At 39.9% G+C, this 21791-nt stretch overlaps 1 protein-coding gene across 2 annotated transcripts in view; it reads right to left on the bottom strand.

The window, feature by feature from the left end:
* cstf2 (cleavage stimulation factor, 3' pre-RNA, subunit 2) overlaps positions 1-21748 on the bottom strand; it is a 46861-nt gene extending 25113 nt beyond the window's left edge. The window contains exons 1-9 of one of the 2 annotated variants that reach the window (XM_078412345.1): positions 21675-21748; positions 20915-20993; positions 18191-18360; positions 16027-16163; positions 14484-14603; positions 14133-14249; positions 11944-12118; positions 8229-8291; positions 4579-4635 (exon numbers count right to left, since the gene is read on the bottom strand). In XM_078412345.1, the coding sequence (XP_078268471.1) occupies positions 4579-4635; positions 8229-8291; positions 11944-12118; positions 14133-14249; positions 14484-14603; positions 16027-16163; positions 18191-18360; positions 20915-20993; positions 21675-21729 (973 nt within the window). In that variant the 5' untranslated portion in view covers positions 21730-21748. The remainder of the gene's footprint in view (positions 1-4578; positions 4636-8228; positions 8292-11943; positions 12119-14132; positions 14250-14483; positions 14604-16026; positions 16164-18190; positions 18361-20914; positions 20994-21674) is intronic. The other variant, XM_078412346.1, reaches the window with a different exon arrangement.
* Positions 21749-21791: the final 43 nt, after the last annotated feature.

The following is a 21791-nucleotide window of genomic DNA, read 5'->3' as shown; positions in this document are numbered from 1 at the left end:
AAGGTGTCTAAGATTTATTTCCCATTAAGTCCATTGGATTTATTTTTCAGCATGTATTAAGGGGGCAGTTATAGCAGTCAGGAGAGCTGCATGCTTCTCTCAGATATGGAAAATCAGTGAACATTCATGTGTCCCTAACAATTGTCAAGGACGTGTGTCCAGCATGGATCGGTTGGAGCAGTTCTACATACCGAGGGGCTTATAGGAGACAGAGGTTACAAATAGCAGTTTTAGGGTAGCGGTCACACCAAAGGTTCAGCTAGAAACGTAGGCAAACGTCACCACCAGAAGTAGGCAGATACTGCCTGAATCTCCTGTGGCTATGTTTCTCTCTCAAACAAGTATACCATTTTGGATCATGCTGGGGGAATGATCTCTCAGGGGCCTAGAGCAGCAGTCGCTAGAACAGCATCATCATGTTTGGCACTTGAACAGCAGGGTAGGGCTAAGTTTAGGCGAGCATGAGGACAATAGACAATAGACAATAGACAATAGGTGCAGGAGTAGGCCATTCAGCCCTTCGAGCCAGCACCGCCATTCAATGCGATCATGGCTGATCACTATCAATCAGTACCCCGTTCCTGCCTTCTCCCCATACCCCCTCACTCCGCTATCCTTAAGAGCTCTATCCAGCTCTCTCTTGAAAGCATCCAACGAACTGGCTTCCACTGCCTTCCGAGGCAGAGAATTCCACACCTTCACCACCCTCTGACTGAAAAAGTTCTTCCTCATCTCCGTTCTAAATGGCCTACCCCTTATTCTCAAACTGTGGCCCCTTGTTCTGGACTCCCCCAACATTGGGAACATGTTATCTGCCTCTAATGTGTCCAATCCCCTAATTATCTTATATGTTTCAATAACATGATAGTCAGGGGTATATACAGGCGTTTCTGTGGCCGCAAGCAAGAACTCCTCCAAATTTGAGGAAGGATATTCTTGCTATTGAGGGCGTGCAGCGTAGGATTACTAGGTTAATTCCCGGAACGGCGAGACTGTCATATGTTGAAAGACTGGAGCGACTAGGCTTGTATACACTGGAATTTAGAAGGATGAGAGGGGATCTTATCGAAACGTATAAGATTATTAAGGGGTTGGACACATTAGAGGCAGGAAACATGTTCCCAATGTTGGGGGAGTCCAAAACAAGGGGCTACAGTTTAAGAATAAGGGGTAGGCCATTTAGAACGGAGATAAGGAAAAACTTTTTCAGTCAGAGAGTTGTGAATCTGTGGAATTCTCTGCCTCAGAAGGCAGTGGAGGCCAATTCTCTGAATGCATTTAAGAGAGCGCTAGATAGAGCTCTTAAGGATAGCGGAGTCAGGGGGAATGGGGAGAAGGCAGGAACGGGGTACTGATTGAGAATGATCAGCCATGAGCACATTGAATGGCAGTGCTGGCTCGAAGGGCCCGAATCGCCTACTCCTGCACCTATTGTCTATTGTCTAACTCCAGGATGGTGTTTTGCCACCCTGGTGCCAAAGATCAAGAATATCTCTGGGAGGAGGGTAGGCAGCAAGAGGTCATGGTCCACGTTGGTACCATTGACATTAAGTAGGAAGGGAGATGAGGGTTTGCAAGGCAATTGCAGGAGTTAGATAATAGATTTATTTTTAAAAAGGGACACCGCAGTTGTAACGTCAGGATTAGGACCTGTGCCACAAGTTAGTGAGGCAAAAAGTACAAAGATAGTGCAATTCAATATGTGGCTAAGAAGCTGGTGCAGGAGGGAAGGCTTCAGATATATGAATCAATGGGCTCTCTTTCAAGGCCGGTGGGAGCTGTACAAGAGAGTTGGGACGCAACTGAACTGGAGAGCAACCAATATCCTTATCCTGGGAAGTTTGCTACTCATGAGGGTTTAAACTAGAAGAACAATGCTGTGAGAACCAGAACAGTAGGTCAGCAACTGGAGGGACTGATAAGAAGGTAGAGGTTTTGATAAGCAAATCTGAAAGGAAGGACAGGCGAGGACAGATTAATGAACATGGTGAGACCAGTAGTTTTAACGTGTTTATTTCAATGCAAGCAGTATCACTGAGGGCCTACATCAGTGCATGGAGCTATGATGTTATGACCATTACAGAGACATGGTATTAAAAGACAGAACTGGCAGCTCAGTGTTTCAATGTTTCAGATGTGATCGAGAAGGCGGTGAACATGATGCAGGAGATGCATTTTAATTAGGGACACTGTCACAGCTGCACTCAGAGGGCGTACTGGAGGGATCTTCCACTGAGGCAATAATGGGTAGAATCATAAAGCATGGAAACAGGCCCAACGCCCCAACTTGTCTAATGCCGACCATGATGTCCCTTTTAGACCCATTTGCTAGACCCATTTGCCCGCATTTGGTCCACATATATATATATGTGGACCAAATGCGGGCAAATGGGTCTAGCAAATGGGTTACTAAAACTCTCATCTTGTATATTCGTTTGTACGTACCCAAAATACAGCCAAAACGGTCCACGACAGCGCAACAATTTTAGGCCCACCTTACTCACCACTGGCCTGCAGTTCAAATGGTTGTTATATTTTAAAAGTTAATCACTTTTTAAACTTTAAAAATCACTCTTTAAGCTTTAATAAATCCCTTTTCCACTTGGCCTGCCTGTCAGCCGCGTCTGCGCAGTAATACCTCCGTGTTCGACGTCACAATGGGAACCCAACGGGTCCGCGCCTGCGCAGTTGGGGCCCATTGATCTAATACTTACGTGAGATGGCCGCCGGGTCCGCATGTGTGCAGTTGAGGGAGGGTTGCCGCTCGGTGAGGCCGGGATCGCCCGAGTGACGGGAGCGGCGGCCAATGAGGGGGGGGTGGGGTGAGGAGAGCTCTCCTGCTACTGGCCGACACGATGGCCGCCCGGGCTGGGGTGAGTGGCTCCCTCTCCTCTATCCTCTCCCCCCTCGCCCGCCCCCAGGGGAATTTTAAGGGGGGTTGAGGGGGGATGGAGTGGGTGAGTGTCATCAATTGGGGGAGGGTTGCCGGTCCCGCAGGAGAGGTTTGCACGGAGGGTTGCCGGGCCCGCAGGAGAGGTTTGAACCCAATGGGTCCACGCCCGGCTAGTATACTTCTAAACTTCCCTACCCATGTACCTGTCCGTGTCTTTTAAAAGTTGCTATTGTATCTACCTCAACTACTATCTCTGGCAGCTCATTCCATATACCCATCACCCTCAGAGTGAACAATTTGACCCTCAGGTTCCTATTAAATCTTTTCCCCTCACCTTATCCTCAGATTCTTGATTCACCCTATCAAGTCACCTCATGATTATAAACACCGTAAGATCACTGTAGTAGAATTCTGCACTCCAATGAATGGAGTCATAGTCAACCCTAACTCAGGCCCTCGAGTCCTGGAACACTTCGTAAATCTTCTCTGCAGTCTTTCCTGCTTAATGACATCCTTCCTTTAGCAGGGTGACCAAAACTAAAGACAATACTCCAAATGTAGCCTCACCAATGTCTTGTTCCACTGTAGCAGAACATCCCAAGTTCTATACTCAATATCCTGACTGATGAAGGTCAATGGACCAAAATATTCCTTTACCACCTATCTATCAGAGAACTGTGCAATTGTACTCCTGCATCCTTCTGCTCCCCAACACTCCCCAGGGTCCCACCATTCACAGTGAAGATCCTGCCCTGCTTTGACATCCCAAAATGCAGCACCACACACTTACCTGCATTGAACTCCATTAGTTCTTCTTCAGCCCACTTGCCTAGCCAATCAGGAAAGATTCTACTACAATTTTTGATAACCCTCTTCACTGTCTACTTTACTATCTACTTTAGAATAAAGCTCAAAAATAAGAAAGAGGCAATACATTCTAAAAGAATGTACTAAATAGGGATTTCAAAAATTTCTCTGAGATGGTGAGTTGGGAAGAAAATTTAAAGTTTAACAGCCCAACTTGATCCCATAAATTTGCAGCTGGAACCTTCTGCATGTATGCATTATCAGAAGAAGCAACTAATGTGCGTGCAAATAATTAGCCTATCAAACAATTTAAAAATAAAATAGTACATCTTTCCAAAAATGTGTAACTGACAAGTGCCCATTAAAACATAGGACACTTCAACATTGCACAATATACATAGTTACAAAGTAGGTCAAAAATATTGGTGGAAATTTCATCCTCATTTTTCCCATCAGTCCAAATAACAAATTTAGCTTGCAGACTTAAATATATAAATAGTGGTTAGCACACTGTGATGTTCCCAACTTGAATGCCATTACCCAAGATCCTTGGAATTTAGCCATATTTCTTCATGTTTTTTGGTCACTGGAACTCTGTTCTGCCAAGCTACATTGTCAGGCATTACAAATGATAAATACATTCCCGGCATAATTTATCACATATTGGTGCATCACAGTAATTCCAAAATCTATTTAACCTCTGACCTCAAATCTGCAATAGGAAATTCATTCCATTTTTTTTAATGACCGTTACATCTCCTCCAACAAAAATGAACACTTTTTAAAAGTGAACGCAATCCAGTAAAGCTGAAGGGTTTACACCTCTGTAACAGAATAGTTACAAGATCAGAGGTTAAAAATTGAAATCAGAATGGTACCTTGTCCTCTCTCGATCTGTGCAGTCCCTGCGGAGGCCACAGGTGAGAGCATATTTCCTGTGAGAACACGAGATAAAGAACAGTGCAATGGATAACCAGCCCTTTGCAACATTCAAATTTGTGCATTAAAAGTAACAGAAGCACATGAAATAACCCTTCAAGAATAGACTCTTGGAGGCTTCGAGTGGCATTAAAATAAGTTGTTACTGAAACTGCATAATATCATTTAAGAACTGGACTGTGTTTAGCAGGTCATAAAGAATGAAAGTATATCAGAGAGCATTCCAAGAAGCGCTGAATGCAACAGGATCAAAGTTTTCCAATGAAGAGTGAAGCTCAGGATGAAGATAAATGATAAGAAAATCTCCTGCTAACAGGAGTAAAGCTTCACGATGACTATCACATGGTAAATATATATAATAATGACAAGTAAAGCAAACAAGTCCTCAAAATAAATAAATATATTTAGCAAGATGCTATAACTGAGAGGACGACCATCAAGCGAACGTTCAACCAAATTTTTTTTTTTACAAAGTTAGCATTCTGACTATTTCAATTTGGAACCATTTACTGGCAAGCCTCTGTGACAAAAAACAAATACATCAAAGATTTCCAGAATTCATCTGAATAATTAGCCATAAGAGCAGTCCCAACTAAATTCTAAGAAAGGTTGAATCTATGTATAGCTAATTTATATCTTGGCAGGTTAATAAATTCCTATTGAAAAAATATATAAATCCAGTCCATTTAATTCTATTGAGGAAACTGATGGAACTATTTAGTAAAATCATTTAATTTATTTCTGGACTCAAACTTGCAAATTGTGATAAACATAGATAAAGGTAGACACAAAATGCTGGAGTAACTCAGCGGGACGGACAGCATCTCTGGAGAGAAGGAATGGGTGACGTTTTGGGTAGAGACCCTTCTTCAGACTGTCCCGCTGAGTTACTCCATCATTTTGAGTCTACCTTCGAGTTAAACCAGCATCTGCTGTCCTTTCCTACACAAACATAGATAACTTGGCCATTAAGCATGTAAAAATATATTTATCTGATAACAGACTGATGTGCCAAATGATCAGTGCTTTTGTCTAAATTCAAATATTGATTTTAATTATCTTTCTGCCAATCTGGAGATTCACACCTGGATAACCCACAATTCATGAACGACTTAGAAGTGAGCAATTGGGTAGATGTAAACTGCACAGCTTCTTTCATTAACTCCACTTTAATATAATTATTTTACAGGCATTTTGTCACTACACTCTTAAAGGCTGCACAAAATAACAAGTAAAATACTAAAATCAAAAAGAAGAAACGACTAGTGTCGTCATTATTTGTTTTACATAATGCAGGAAAATCGAAGTGAAAATGAGACTTGCATTAAACATAATAGAAAGGTCATGCCAATCTTTATCCACATTTCTTGTATGTGTATATATACACACACTCACATATACACACATATTTTTGTGTGCATATACACATATACATAAACATACTCGCGCATACATATACACACAAATACACACACACAATTGCATTACCGCATGCAAGAAATATTCTACTTAACAATGCAGCCAAAAATATATTATTTGTGATTTACTTTTAAATCTGCAGATGCTGTGTTAGATAAAGTCTACATGATTGTTGTAATGGATTAGATGGGTTTGGAAACTGTGAATAGGTGCCCTGTACTTCTTTTCGAAGAAAATTGGAAGATTTGATATGAGGTTTGGTAATAGTAATGCCATTGAAATCAGGAATGGGAAGAAATAGGTAGATGAGAAAGAAGAGGGGATTGACCAAAATTGGAGAATTCAATGTTCATAGCGTTTGGTTGTAGGCTGCCGAAGGGAAATATGAAGAGTGTAGCCTCACTCTGGCAGGACAGACAGGTTGAGAGGGAAATAGGAAGGGGAATTAAAATGTCTACCAACCGAGAGCTCCATCAAGCCCTGGACAGAGTGCATGCATTCGGTGAAATGTTGTCTAGTCTACGCTAGGTCTCGCCAAGTCGATAGCACTGAATGCAATAGACACAGTTGGAAGTGTAAGTAAGTAAAAGCATCTCTCCAGGAAGGGCTGTTGGAGTCCATGAATAGAGGTGAGGGAGGTGTCGGGACAGATGTTTCAATACCTGCAATTGCAGGACTGTGCTTGGGGAGGGGGTGGCTGTGTTGGAAGGGATGAGCAAAGCCAATACGTCCTGGAGGGAGAAGTCCCCGTGGAAAGTGGAAAGGGGTGGGAATGAGAAGATATGCCTGTTGGTGGAGTCACATTGAAGGTGGTGGAAATGTCAGACAATTAAGATTTGGATGCTTGGCTGGGTGTTTGTAAGGTGAAAACTGGGGTAACTTGCATATTCTGCATGGGGGTTGCGGGGGAGTGAGGGGTGGGGTAAATGAGAGCAGAACTGCTGGACAATGGAAGCATGAGATACATGGATAAGGGCACAACTGCTAGGGTGGAAGTTGGGGATAAAATGGATAGGGCAAGGAATCCTTCCCAATGAAATATGCACGGAGGTAGGGGTGATGGAAGAAAAGCACGACGTCACAGTGGGCTCAGAATTCATACGCGTTAGCACTGGGGTAGAAATATTAGGCCTCTGCTGAGTAGAGCATTGGAGAGGGAGGTCAGGGGGATGGTGAAAGCACAGTAGGGGTGCTCATTTTAGGAATAATGAATGTTCAGGATAAAAGATAGGGTACCAGTCAAAAAGGTTGCTTTATCCTGGATGGTTGTGTTTTTGGAGTTGTTGAGGTTGCACTCACTCAGGAGTGGGGTGCATATTTCATAAATGGGAAAAATGCTTAAGGGTATCAGCAGATGAACTGATCGGTTCTTGTAGACAGTATTCTAATGAAGGCCTTAGTCAATCATGACCCCCTAGTACATATGATTTAGTAAGGCCAACTACATATTAGCATGAAATTGGTTTGGTTGTATACTTTACTAAAATATTCCTTTTAAAGTGAGATTGGCCATGCCACATTAGCTCAATATTTTATCTAAATCAGGTTGATTTTTTCATCTTACAATTTGTCTTCTATACCTGATCCAAGGTAATGCATACATGCAACAGAGCAAGAATATTCCCCACTTTTGCACAAATGACTTGGGGTCAGATCACAGAGGTTTGGGCTCTGGGCAGGTTTGAATGACAGTGATCAGTCAGGTTTTAGTTTTATTGCTGAGCAGTCCTTTACCAGGATATTACTGATGGACCCAAAGCAATTGCAATGCCATCAAAAGTCATGGGTTAGACCTTTTGGAAATGGTCAGTCCCTGTACTTGTGTGGTAGAAAGATTACTTGTTACTTATTCGCCAATGCCGAGTACTGCCTAGATCTTTCTGCATGCACTGTATCTGGTGTGATTCATTTTCTTAATTAATAACTACACCGAACATTTGGAATCAGTGTAAAATTATAGAAAATATTGTTCAACAATGAAAAGTAACAAAAAAATTAACAGAACATAACTGTTATTAGTATCCCCTCGGATTTCAAACACAATGCTCCTTCCCTCTCATTAGAAAACTGTATTATTTTAAAAGTCACAGAGCCATTACAGGATCATTTTAAAAAAGGTCAATATCAATTTTATGCCAAATTATCAAGTTAATAAAAGCAAGCTCAATACCTTGTCCTCTGTCCATTGGCACCGGTCCTGAAGGAGCAAGGCCCATCTGAGGCTGCATGTTTCCTGTGGGAAATAATTCATGCAGATAAAGTATATATAATCAGGAAAGGAATATTGCTGCTGTACACAAATTATATTTTGGTGAAGGTGGGCAAGAGCTGAAATGCATGCACAAGAAAACTTTTCACTAAACCTGACCTTTAAAAATTCCTGGGATTCTGAAATAGTCTCCCACCAGTTGGAAAACATCAAAGAATGGATCGATTGGGCTTATATTCACTGGAATTTATAAGGATGAGAGAGGATCTTCTGGAAACATAAAATTCTTAAGGGATTTGACAGGCTAGGCGCAGGAAAAATGTTCCCGATGTTGGGGGAGTCCAGAACCAGGGGGTCACAGTTTAAAAATAAGGGGTAGGCCATTTAGGACTGAGATGAGGAAAAACTTTTTCACCCATAGAGTTGTGAATCTGTGGAATTCTCTGCCACAGAAGGCAGTTGAGGCCAATTCACTGGATGTTTTCAAGAGAGTTAGATATAGCTCTTAAGGCTAACAGAATCAAGGGATATGGGGAGAAAGCAGGAACGGGGTACTGATTTTGGATGATCAGCCATGATCATTTTGAATGGCAGTGCTGGCTCGAAGGGCCAAATGGCCTACTCCTGCACCTATTTTCTATGTTTCTATATCAGAATCAACAAAAAAGTGAGAATGAGGAACAAAATAGGAAATTGTAGAGATTAGCCTGACATTCGTTGTCAACAAACGGTGGAATCTGTTTCCAAGGATCTACAGAGGGCTCTCAGGAAACAGTCAACATAGAAAAATTATGTTTGACAAATTTGATAATTTTATTTGCGAATGCAGTTAGCACAGTGAATAAAGGGAATAATTGGAGGTGGCATAATCTGATCTTCAAAATGTATTTCAAAATGCTGGAGTAACTCAGCGGGTCAGGCAGCATCTCAGGAGAGAAGCAATGGTTAACATTTCAGGTCGAGAATTCAGTCTGAAGAAGGGTCTCGACCCGAAACATCACCCATTCCTTCTCTCCTGAGATGCTGCCTGACCTGCTGAGTTACTCCAGCATTTTGTGATACCTTCGATTTGTACCAGCATCTGCAGCTATTTTCCTACACTCCTTCAAAATGTATTTGATAAAGTGGCACACAAATGAAAGTGACAGTAAAAAACAAAAGTCAAAACAGAATTGAAGGTAACAAAGTGGTAGGCTGGAGGTTTGATTAGAGGCCAGAAATCAATAGAAATTAATGACTCTTTTTCTAGCTGGGAACTGCAAAATGGGGCCCTCGACTATTCACAATTAGATCAACGACTTTCCACAACCAACTTTGCTGATGATACAAAGCTATGAAAAAGCAAGTTCTGATGGGCACAAAACAAATCTACAAAATGGCGTAGTCAAATTAAATCGACAGGCAAGGTGGTGCAAATGGAGAATAATATTCAAGGTGCATTTTGATTGGAAGAAAAACAGAATATTTTTTAAATAGAGAGAAACTAGCAAACACATGTATAGAGATCGATCTGGGTGTGCTATTGCAAATGCGGAAAAGTGAAAATGCAGGTTTTGCAAGCAATTCCAAAGTTCATTTTTATTGCAAAAGTATTGAAAAGCAAAAAGATGAAAAATCTTGGTGACAACCACATTTCAATGAATATATGCGAAGAATCTTATAGTGTCAGTGCAAGATTTACAAGATTGATTCCTAAGGTGATTGAAATTCATTAATCTAAATTGATCTAAATTCATTGCAGTTGAAAATACTGAGAGGTGGTTGCATTGGGAATCCAGCTTTTTGGAGGGATTGAGGATATATTGCTAAAAGGGCTGCTTCTCTACATTGCAAAATCTAAAACTAGAGGGCATAGTCCAAGGATAAGGAGTCAATCACTTTAGACTAAGATGAAAAGATTTTTTCTGTTTTATACAGAGGGTTGAGTCCATTTGAGTGGTGTATTGAAGGCGAGATCAATAGATCTTTGGAACAGTGAACAACCAAGAAAGTGCTTTTGAAGCGCAGGGTCATCAATAATCTTAATGAATGTTCGAGCATGCTACGTTTTTAATTTTAATAGTTGTCCCATTCAAAAGGAAGTTATAAAATTTATTAAAAAGTGTGTATGGGAGGTCAACACACCCACCCTCCTCATCACCACTCCTGCATTCACCATTCCAATGGTCGGCTACGTTCCAAGAAGTGTCCTTAGTGGCTATGGAAACCGCTGGGTTAATGTAAAAAACATGCATCCCCTCCAATGAGATCATCATTTGATTTTAACTGACACAATTTTCTTCAGCTAATAATGCCAAAAACAAAAAAAATGAAAGTATAGGTGTAGCCGATCCAGCTGATAACAATCAACTGGAAAGTAGTTTATATAATTTTAAACTGACACTATTTGTCTTTCACTGGTTATTACTGTCAGCAGATTCAACGTAGTTTGATTACCATCTAGTGATATTAACAGAGTATTGCAACTGTGCATTGGAATAGATGCACAGAAATTGTGTTCAAAATTTAAGAGGCAGCACTTTCTTGGCTGTTTCAATGGACTAATACTGCACTAAAGGAAAAGTCATTGGGAAAACTGAAATATTTCAACATGTCCCATCAATGCTGGAATATTTTTAAAAAATAGAGAAAACAAAGGTACACAAAGATAGGGTTCAGATCAGCCAGTTTTACTGAATGAAGATGTAAAATGTCCTACACATCTCCATTAAACTTTCCCCCTCACACCTTATAGCTATGCCCTCGATTTGGACATTTCCACCCTGGAAAAAAGGTTCTGATTGTCTACCCTATCAATGCCTCTCATAATTTAATATATTTCTCAGTCTCCCCTCAACGTCCGACGTTCCAGAGAAAAAAATCAAGTCTATCAACCTATCCCTTTAGTCGAAACCCTTTAATCCAGGCAGCAATCTGGTAAACCTCCTCTGCACCTTCTCCAAAGCCTCCCGATCTTTCCTGTAATGGGGCGATCAGAACTGCATGCAATACTCCAAATGCTGCCTAACCAAAGTCCTATGGAGCTGCATAACGACTTCCTGACTCTTATATACAATGCCCCTATCAATGAAGGCTTGCATACCATACACCTTTTTAACCACCCTATCTACATGTGCTGCCACCTTCACTGAGCTATGAACTCAAAGACTCCAAGATCCCTCTGCACATTAATGCTGTTAAGGGTCTTGCCATTAACTGTATACATCCTCATTACATTCATCCTCCCAAAGTGTCACCCCACACTTGGTTGGGTCCAATTCCATGTGCCATTTCTCTGCCCATTTTTTGTCGCTGTAAGACTATGACTCTACCCATATCACACACATTGTGAATGAACTTCAATAAGTTTATCAAACACAATTTCCTTTTCATAAAAGCAAGCAAACCCTCACTAGCCATGTTATGCTTTTCCAACACCCCTGTCACAATGCAGATACAATTGCACCAACGATGCTGAGAATATATGTAATACAGACCCACTGATTCAATGTTAGAATCAACACAGATCACTGATAATCTCTGCTGAATTGAATTAAAAATATATTTCAAAATTTTGCTATCACCAGAAAAGTAGATACACTGTGGTACAGAAAAGGCAATAAGTAAAACAGGAAATTAAAATTAGATTAGATAAAACAAAACACATTTTGATATTTTTCTGTAACCACTTTTATACCTCCAGGTCCAATGGGTCCTGGTCCTAGTCCTGGTCCAGGTGCTGGCCCGGGCCCAGGCCCTGGCCCAGGCCCAGGCCCTGGCCCACCGGGTCCTTGTACCGGTCCAGGAACAGATACTGCGGGCTGCATTGGTGGTTGCATTAAGGAAGGTGCCCCATTCACATGCATTCCACTCTATTCAAGAGAAAAAAAACACAAAAATACAAATTAAATACATACATGTTCTTAAAGTCTAAACAACTGTTGCTCTGTAATGTATCACTAAAACTGAAGCTACCTTTATATCCTTTCCTTAGGTGTTCAGAACTATTTTCTTGAAATTGAGAAGTGATTCACCAAATTGAGTGAATTGAGATTTTGGTACCTCTTCAGTAGTTTGTGGCATCTGCTGTCAGTTCATATCTGAAGCATACTTTAGGGCAAGATCAATGCTGCCTTTAAACGGTCATCTGCTACATGATGGGCTGTAAGCACTGATCTTCAGTGGAGAATGGATAGATCCACATCTCCATTAGTGGATCTATCACAGAGCCAAACTCGGTACAAAGGGACCAGGAAAGATAGTATTACCTTTCCAATCCTTTTCCCAACCTCTCTCAGCAAAAAGGCAGAAACACTGATCTTCCAATGGCACCATTTTGCAATGATTAGTTAAGTTTCCCGTTAATGTTAGTCAGTCTTTTGAGAGGATTCTGAGCCTATTGCAGCACTGCATACCCAATAGCACCACTCAGATCAGTAAAATGGACTGATTACACAAAATGTGCTGTAAACCCATTTTCAATTGCTTTGTATCATTGAAGCTATTTGTTATTTTTAAATGTAGAATAACATCCATTGCATCCAGCTAATTTGGTATAATTTTATATCCAGCTTTAAGATATAAAGTCACTATTATTTGATATGAGATATCCGCCAGAGAATCAATTTTATCCCAGAAAACTCAGTGGTCTTCACATTTTTCAAACAAACTGATTATGATCAGCCAGCTTCAATTAAATAGGCAACATATATATTAAACCTAAATGAGATACTGGGAGGGAATGAAAGGAAAAAGAAAGGTAACGTGAAATTGAATCTTCAGATACACGACACAAATGCAGCCAAGTAATAAATATGATTCCTATTTTATATATTCTACTAGCAACGTGAAAAGTTGTTTAATTTAGTTTGGGCTTTCAACATCAACATCAAACTGCTCAAAGATGAGGGTGATGGGCCAAACTAGCAAACTCACCATTCAACCATAATTTAACCTGAAAAATAGCAACTCCTTCTTTGCAGATCAATCTAAAATTTAAGGTATCACAAAATGCTGGAGTAACTCAGCAGGTCAGGCAGCATTTAGGAGAGAAGGAATGGGTGACGTTTCAGGTCGAGACCCTTCTTCAGACAGACATCAGTCTGAAGAAGGGTCTCGACCCGAAACGTCACCCATTCCTTCTCTCCTAGATGCTGCCTGATCTGCTGAGTTACTCCAGCATTTTGTGATACCTTCGATTTGTACCAGCATCTGCAGTTATTTTCCGACACAATCTAAAATTCAAGTAACACAAAAATAAATATCTGAACAAAACCTAAACAATGAACTCCAAATTTTAAACTGAATTTCATGGTAACAATACCAACTTCAGTTCCTCTTCTGATATCTTTGTCCTCAGGCCCATTTGGCTATCACGGAAAAGAGTTAAAAGCAAATAAAAAAAGATTCTTCCTCGTAATTACCATGCAGAGAACACTGCTGAAAATTAGGCTGAGCAACTTGCAAGAATGAGCATAATTTTTTTTAAATTATTCATAATCACCATTTTGAATATAATCAGTTCAATCACAAGGATCTTCCATGGCGACTGCAGATAAAGAATGGCTACTTGGGCATATTGACGTTGGCTTCCTTAAACTAGAAAATGAATTGAAAATAAAAAGCTCATTCAATTTCAAGGTCCCTGCTCCAAAGCTTTATAGCCCATAAGAATCTGAATCAGTTCTAAGTTTCAATAGATCAGCTTGATAACCATTTTACAGTGAAACACTTAGTCAAATTCCATTTTGCACAAATTCCAGAATTTAACATGAAAATCATAAATCCTAAACACCAAATAAAACATTGTGTTCAAGTAATGCACATTAACAGAATCAAACTGCATTGAAGATAAAGTGTGTTTGGATTGTGAACAATAGGACCTACCATAGGCTGTGGTTGGGGGACAGGGGTAGCAGCCTGAGCTGCTGGAGCATTCGGGCCTGCCACAGGTTGGCTAGAAGAAATCAGAGGTGTAACATTGGCGGGTCGATGTAACATTTTCTGAAAAGATCAAAACATTGTGGTAAACTTTCAATATTTTCCTGTGAAGAATATGTTCAACATAGTCAAAGACTAACAAACAAGAAAGGTTTGGATCAGAGGTCAAAGCTTCATTAGAAATTTAGCCTTTCAAGCCAACCTTTTCCCAGGAACACACCTTTTAACATGACTCAGATAGCAATATTGTGTTTGTGTGCATGGTAGTTGGTAGAGTTTACCAAGGTGTTCACTCACCATTGCAATTTCAGGATCAACAATTCTCATGACAACTTGTGCCTGTAGGAGTGCATATGCCAGTTGTGGGTTCTGTAAAAGCATGTTACGAGCCTCCTGAGGACTGTTCTGAATGCAGAGCTGAAAATGACAGAATAATATTTCTTTACGATATTGAAGAACTCCATTCGGTCCATTGCGTCTATACTGATTCTCAGGGCGTCAATCTCCTTTGTTCAATAATTTCCTTGCAATCTTTTCTCTCACATACACATCAATCCCCCCCCCACCAAATCTCCTACTATCTACCTGCACCAAGTGCATTTTACTGCAGCCATTAAACCTATTTTTGTCTGCATGTCTTTGGGACATGGGAAGAACCTGGAGCACCTGGAGGAAACCTACATGTCACAAGGAGAACATGCAAATTCCAAACAGACAATATTTTCGATCGGGATTGAACCTGGAAGGAGTTATAAGGCAGCAAATGTAATTGCTGTGGTTTGCATGATTTAGTACAATTGCATTAACACCTTATGCAATGTACGACGATAACAAGTACGCATTTTGGCAAGATATATCAGGGCAGGATTTGCAATAGTTACTGGCAGGGCCCAGAGAGTCTTGTAGAACATAGACACCCAGGGGTACATGTACATAGTTTCCTGAAATTACCGATACAGTTAGACAGGGTAGTGATGAAAGCTTTAGGAATGTTTGCCTTCATCTTTCAGGTCATTGAGTACCATAGTTGGGGCCATCGTGTTACAAGTGTACAAAACATTGGCGAGATTGCTCTCGGAGTATTGTGTGCATTTCTGAACACCTCGATATGGGAAAGATGTCATTAAACTGCAAAGAGTGCAGAAAAGATTCATTAGATTGTTACTGAGAATGAAGGGCTTGAGTTACAAGGAAAGATTGGTCGAAGAGGCTGAGAGGTAACCTTATATGAAATCATGACGGACATAGATAAGATGAATGGTTACGATCTTTTTCACAGGGTAGGGAGTCTTGGGCATAGCTTTAAGATGAGATGGGAAAATATAAAGGGGACTTTTTCCACACAGAGGGTGGTGCAGATGTACAACAGGTTGCCAGTGGAAGTGGTAGATGTGGTTGCTGCCTAATATTCCTACCCGTTGACAGGTTCCATTGTAACAAGATAATCAATGTTATTCACTTCGCCTGTCAGTGGTCATAATGTTTTGGCTGATCGGTGTAGATTGTAGAGGAATAACACAGTTCTGCATGGAATAGCAGAGGCCAGCATCTTAGTATATGGGTAAGTAGATACATGCCACATCCATTCTTTTATAAATGTTGAGTATATCACAATAGGCAGATTTTAATTAAAGATTGCAATTTTTTTTTAACAAAAAGCGATAAGATTTTTCTGAACTCTCTCTTGTTAATGACTGGGTCTGAAACATCTGGCAAAATCTCCGGGCTACCTGCTCGCCTCTTTTGCCGTCTATTTTAAATGTTATTCAAAGCAAAAATTTTTTTTATTTCTCCTCAAAAGCAATTAAGTACTTATAAATTAAGAGAGTAACATTGAAACCTTCATTTGCTTCATGAGTTCAAACATTTGCTCAGGTGGAAGACTGGCCACAGCACGACTGATGGATTCTGGAGCATCTTCAGGCGAGACTGGATCTCCATAAGGAGATTCCATGACAGGACCTGCAGTGCCCAAATCTGGAAACAAAGCACAAATATGGATTGTTGAATGAATTGTTAAAGGCACTATATATAGTTATATTATCTTGTGACTTTGAAACATAGTATCTATGTACCTGGCATACAAAAGTATTCAAATTGGTAGACAAGAATGTATGTTTCCATATCCCGATACCTAGAGGAATATTTTTAGTTTTATTTGGAAAAAAATTGTAATGGAAGCTGGTTGGAAAATTAAACCTGCTTTCTATTTCAATATAGAGAACATAAGAAAATAACTGCAGATGCTGGTACAAATCGAAGGTATTTATTCACAAAATGCTGGAGTAACGCAGCAGGTCAGGCAGCATCTCAGGAGAGAAGTTAAGGGTGACGTTTCGGGTCGAGACACTTCTTCAGTCTGAAGAAGGGTCTCGACCCGAAACGTCACCCATTCCTTCTCTCCTGAGATGCTGCCTGACCTGCTGAGTTACTCCAGCATTTTGTCAATATAGAGAACAGTAAATTAACAAAAGAAGTAATTAATCTGGAAATAATTTGAGATAAAGTTTTTATTCTAGCTCCAAACTAAGTTGCCAGATATCGACTTCGGAAAAAATTCAGCTGCATAAATACTTTGTAATTCATATTTGGTATTTAATTCTAGCTGGAGATACATTGTCATCCAAATAGAACAATAACTGTACAACTTCATGCTGTCAACATCAGTAATTTTAAATTTGTGGAAACAACTGCCTAAGTTTCAAATATGCTCAGTGGATTAGGCAAATTACATCCAATATTACATTCCAATTTGAAAAGTCACCATAACATAGTCAAGTCATGGGTGTTTTGTTATCATATGTCCCAAAACAGAACAATCAAATTCTCACTTGCAGCAGCACAAGACATGTGAACATAGTACTCTATAAACACCTTAATAAACAATGAAAAGTTCCGTATGTATAAAAACAAAAACAATTATAGTGCAAAGACAAAAACAATCCCCCCCCCCCCCCCCTCCACCGTATATGTCGTTAGACTGGTTGAAGCTTAGTTAGAGTTTGCAGTTTCTAATAGCCTGACGGTTGTTGGGAAGTAGCTGCTCCTGAACTGGAACATTACAGTTTTCAGGCTTCTTCCCAAGGGAGCAAAATGGGTGGTGGGGGGCTCTGATGATGCTAGCTGTGTTTTTGAGGCAACAAATCCTATAGATCCCTTTGATGGTGGGGAGGTCAGTACCTGTGATGTACTGGGCAATGTTCACCCCTATTTGCAATCTTCTTTGTTCCTGGGTGTTCTAGTTGCCGAACAGGGCCGTGATGCAACCAGTCGATATGCTTTTTACTGTACACCTGTAGAGGTTCAAGAGAATATTCTTCGACATGACGATTCTCTTCAATCTTCTAAGGAAGTAGCGGCATTTCGTGGGCTTTCAACTGACCCAAGTTTTCATTTGCACACTTCTAAAAATCTAGCCACACGGGTGTCACCTGTATGCATCAACCTACCACTGTGATATTTTTTGCCATTTAGAAATGGTATTTGGTAGTCATAATTTCTCCTAAATTGCCTATTTCAACAAGGGAGTCACTGTTAACAAGAATTTGCATATTTGCACAAAAACATTTTGCTTCAATATGTGGGGTTGTTGCACTTGGATTACATATTAATGAAAAGTCAATGACAATCCTCAATCGACAATGAGACTGACACAGACCATTCAAAGATCTACTCTGGTGGCGACTTTACAATTTAAGTATCTGTAACTATCTATCAGCAGCCCACCTCTGAAGAATCCAGGCTAGACTCTTAACCAATGACAGCCAAAACTGTCTTGTAAGGCAGAAACCGAATGTCTTCCTTTTAGACTTCTCATTTTTTGTTTTTACATTTAGTTTATCAAGACCCCCCCGTAAGTATCAAATGACGTGATAGAAGTCAATAGAACTAGCCATTTTAAGAAACAAAAAATGGAAATCTTTGCCAGTTAAGCATTTTGTTGATCGTTTGTGTTGTCAAAATAAACACCAGGTCTGACTGATGTGGTGAGGATTAATACTCACTCTTGAGCTCTTCTTTATTCTTTTCGCTAGCAGCATTGTCCACTCGCAGTGCTCTTCCATTAAATTCCCTCCCATTGAGATTGCGCATGGCACTGAGTGCAGTCTCCTGATCTTGGTATTCACAGAAGCCATAGCCTTTGGGTTTACCAGTTTCTCTGTCATACACAAGCCTAGAGAAAGACAGAATGTTAAAAGATGTTCCACTTCTATTTACATAAAATGCTATTACACAATGCACAAGTGAACAAAGCCATGTGTTTTGGGGGATATAACAAAGGATTTCCAATGATGTGATGAGTGTTCCAAATCTAAATGTGAACATCTAGATGTGGTATGTGGGCTATTTTTATTTTATATATTAAAATGAATTAATCATGAATGATCAACAATTGGTTTGGAATATGCTCTGAAATATAATCAACTTTTATTTTATGTATACAAGATGTAAAATATTGATTTCATATTGCCAAAAAATGGATTTAACGTCAAAAGTTTACAGGAATATTTCATTCCAATCTTTAAAAACACATGGGACTCTATTTCTCCATGTTTTCCTTCCTTTGCTGAAGTTGAAAATTGCATCCATACAATGTGAAATATACCACCGTTTGTTGCAGCACTGAGCAGATATCCTGGAGCAGTAGTCGTCCAACTAATGATCATACAAGTGGTCCATGAGGCTTTAACATCAGGGCTCAAGTTGGCAAAATCATTAAATCACAACGTTTTTAAAAAAAATACATGCACACTAGCTGCCCCAGACAAATATCTGCTATTATGCTTTGGAAATCTCCAAGACAACGTCAATGAAATGGCCCATGATGGTATCAGAGGTGCATCAGAGGGCAGAGCATGTATTTGACAATGTGTAAATAAGTGGAGCCTCATTGAAAATATCTGATAACCACTTACATACAGTCCTTAATTAAAATCTTCGTATTGCTGTTTATGAAAATTAATTCTATTATTAAGGTAGTTTGAGGGTTTTTTTGGAGGGGCGGGCAGATAATACTGAAAATTTACTACAAAAGCCAACAAATGTCATAAATGAGCAGTCACTGCAATTTAATACATTTGGACAATAATCTATGGAAAGGAAATGTTAATTCCGTTTCAGCAGGTTGAGTAAGAAGACTGCACTAGTAAAATAAAAGATATTTTGTTTATTTATACAGGTAGAAACTATATGTCATTGATCAATTTCAAAATATAAAGTTGATCTAAATTAGGCAAGTCTAATAAGCGAAATAAATTAAATGCTGGACAGAGTGCGAGAACTCCCTAGCTTTTAAGTCAAGTCAAGTCAAGTCAATTTTATTTGTATAGCACATTTAAAAACAACCCACGTTGACCAAAGTGCTGCACATCTGATTAGGAAAAAAAAAAGAAACATAGTCAAGTCAAGTCAAGTCAATTTATTTGTATAGCACATTTAAAAACAACCCACGTTGACCAAAGTGCTGCACATCTGACCAGGAAAAAAAAGAAACATACAGTGGCAGGCATATAGTGATCCTTTATATCCATCTAAACTGGCAGATGATATAGATGAATGGTTTCATTAGGTCATGTGATTCCCTTTCATAACATATAATTTGTCAATTAATGTATTTTTTTCCGAAGTACCCCATGTTTTGTGATTATTTAAAAATTCTAATTTTGGTCTTTTCTTGCAGCCAACCAAAGACTGCAATGGTTCTGAAAAGAGGAATGGTCCAACCAAATATGTGTAACAGAAAAGGAAATTCAATTTTTCCTCAGATAAACTCAAAATAATTTCCCAATTGATTTTTTCAGAATTAAAGTTAATATTCTACACATAAACACACGTTATTTCATTTTGTTGGAATGCTTTGACTTCCTTTTGCTTCTCTTCAGTGTAAACAATAGACAATAGACAATAGGTGCAGGAGTAGGCCATTCAGCCCTTCGAGCCAGCACCGCCATTCAATGCGATCATGGCTGATCACTCTCAATCAGTACCCCGTTCCTGCCTTCTCCCCATACCCCCTCACTCCACTATCCTTAAGAGCTCTATCCAGCTCTCTCTTGAAAGCGTCCAACGAATTGGCCTCCACTGCCTTCTGAGGCCACATTTTACATACGGTACCCCACTTTGTAAAAGTTCCAAGAAATATGCTAATGCAAGTGTTTTTATCATGGGGATTGCAACTAAATGTGTAGTACAAAATAAATTTGATAACATTAAATAAATCTTATACTATTGGATTGTTTAGGCAGTAGTCAGCCACATTAAAACTTTACAAAAGCAACAAAAAAATCCTGAAAAACGTATGCTTTGTGCCCCAAAATATTAAATCGTCGTAATTCTCAAAATATGCTTAAACTATACAGTGTCATGCTGTGAGAAAATATATTGTTTTAAAATAAATAGCTTGTCCCATTTTCTCCAGCCTCCTTTTATTGAACGTTGCAAGGTTGTTATAAATGGGTGAGGTTTACCAAAACTATCAAACCTGTAGTGAGCTGAATTTAAGGTCAAATGTCCGTTTTAATGGAGGACAAGTGGACTTAAATTGTCACAAAAGCAAAACTGGTGTCAAAAGCAAAAAGCAAAACCAAAACTTGTTTCAAAAGCATAAAAAGTCAAAAGATCAATCCTATTTCTACAGACGCTTATTTATACATCTTCCTAATTGCATGCAAAAATTATGTTGCACACAATGACGACAACCAATTGTACACTGCATATAAAGGTGATACCTGAAGCTCAACACTGGGCCAACTTCAGAGAAAATATCCTTCAACTGTTCTTCTGTAGCTTCATATGGAATATTTCCAACTGGAAACAAGAAAAATCATAAAAGGAGAATTGCAGCTCAATTATGAGTTAATAGTTCATATTTAATTACTCACTCTTTATTTATATACTTTACAGATATATTAGATTTCTTCAAGCATTGTTTCTGGGTTAGAGGACAACTGGTTGGTACTATACGATCATCATTCTTCATTGTTATACAAATCTGCCTTTACCAAAGCGAAGAGTCTTAAGCGAATCTTTTCGATTCATTTCCATACATTATCTATGTTAGTGGATCCATTGTACATTTCCTTTCAATACACTCTCAACTTTTTAAGTCCGCCTCGTGATAATCTCAGGGACAAGGCGAACTGGTGGAGATATCAGGAGATCGATCAGAATAGGGATGGTGATGGGAGAAGGGGGCGATCCTGCAACAGGATGAATGTAGCCTCCTATGGCTCACAGAATCTCCGCTGGCACAAGGGACAGTTGCATCGTTATGGCGATTTTCTGCAATGCATGGCCATCGCAAAGCAACTGCCCCTCGTGCTAGCGAAGATTCTCTCACCATGCCCTCCTGCCCTGCCCCCGTGGCCATGTCCCTGTTCAATCTGTTCCTCCAAAGCTCTGACTGTCGCGGCAACGTCGCAGTTTCCGCGCAGTGGCCAACCTGGCGCCTGACTGAACCTTGCTCTCAGCACCAGCCCGAGCCCTTACCGAAGACGGAGCGCAGCGAGCGGTCGATTGCTGGGTCCCGCACCAGACTCGCCATAGCGACCGCTCTCCGCGCCGCTTCCGCTAGAAAACGGAAACCAACGCGAGAATCGCTCCGCT

Source organism: Rhinoraja longicauda, chromosome 15, assembly GCF_053455715.1.
Source record: "Rhinoraja longicauda isolate Sanriku21f chromosome 15, sRhiLon1.1, whole genome shotgun sequence".
Taxonomy (NCBI): domain Eukaryota; kingdom Metazoa; phylum Chordata; class Chondrichthyes; order Rajiformes; family Arhynchobatidae; genus Rhinoraja; species Rhinoraja longicauda.
Note: the sequence above shows the minus strand (reverse complement) of the source record. Positions and strands in the feature narration are given on the sequence as shown.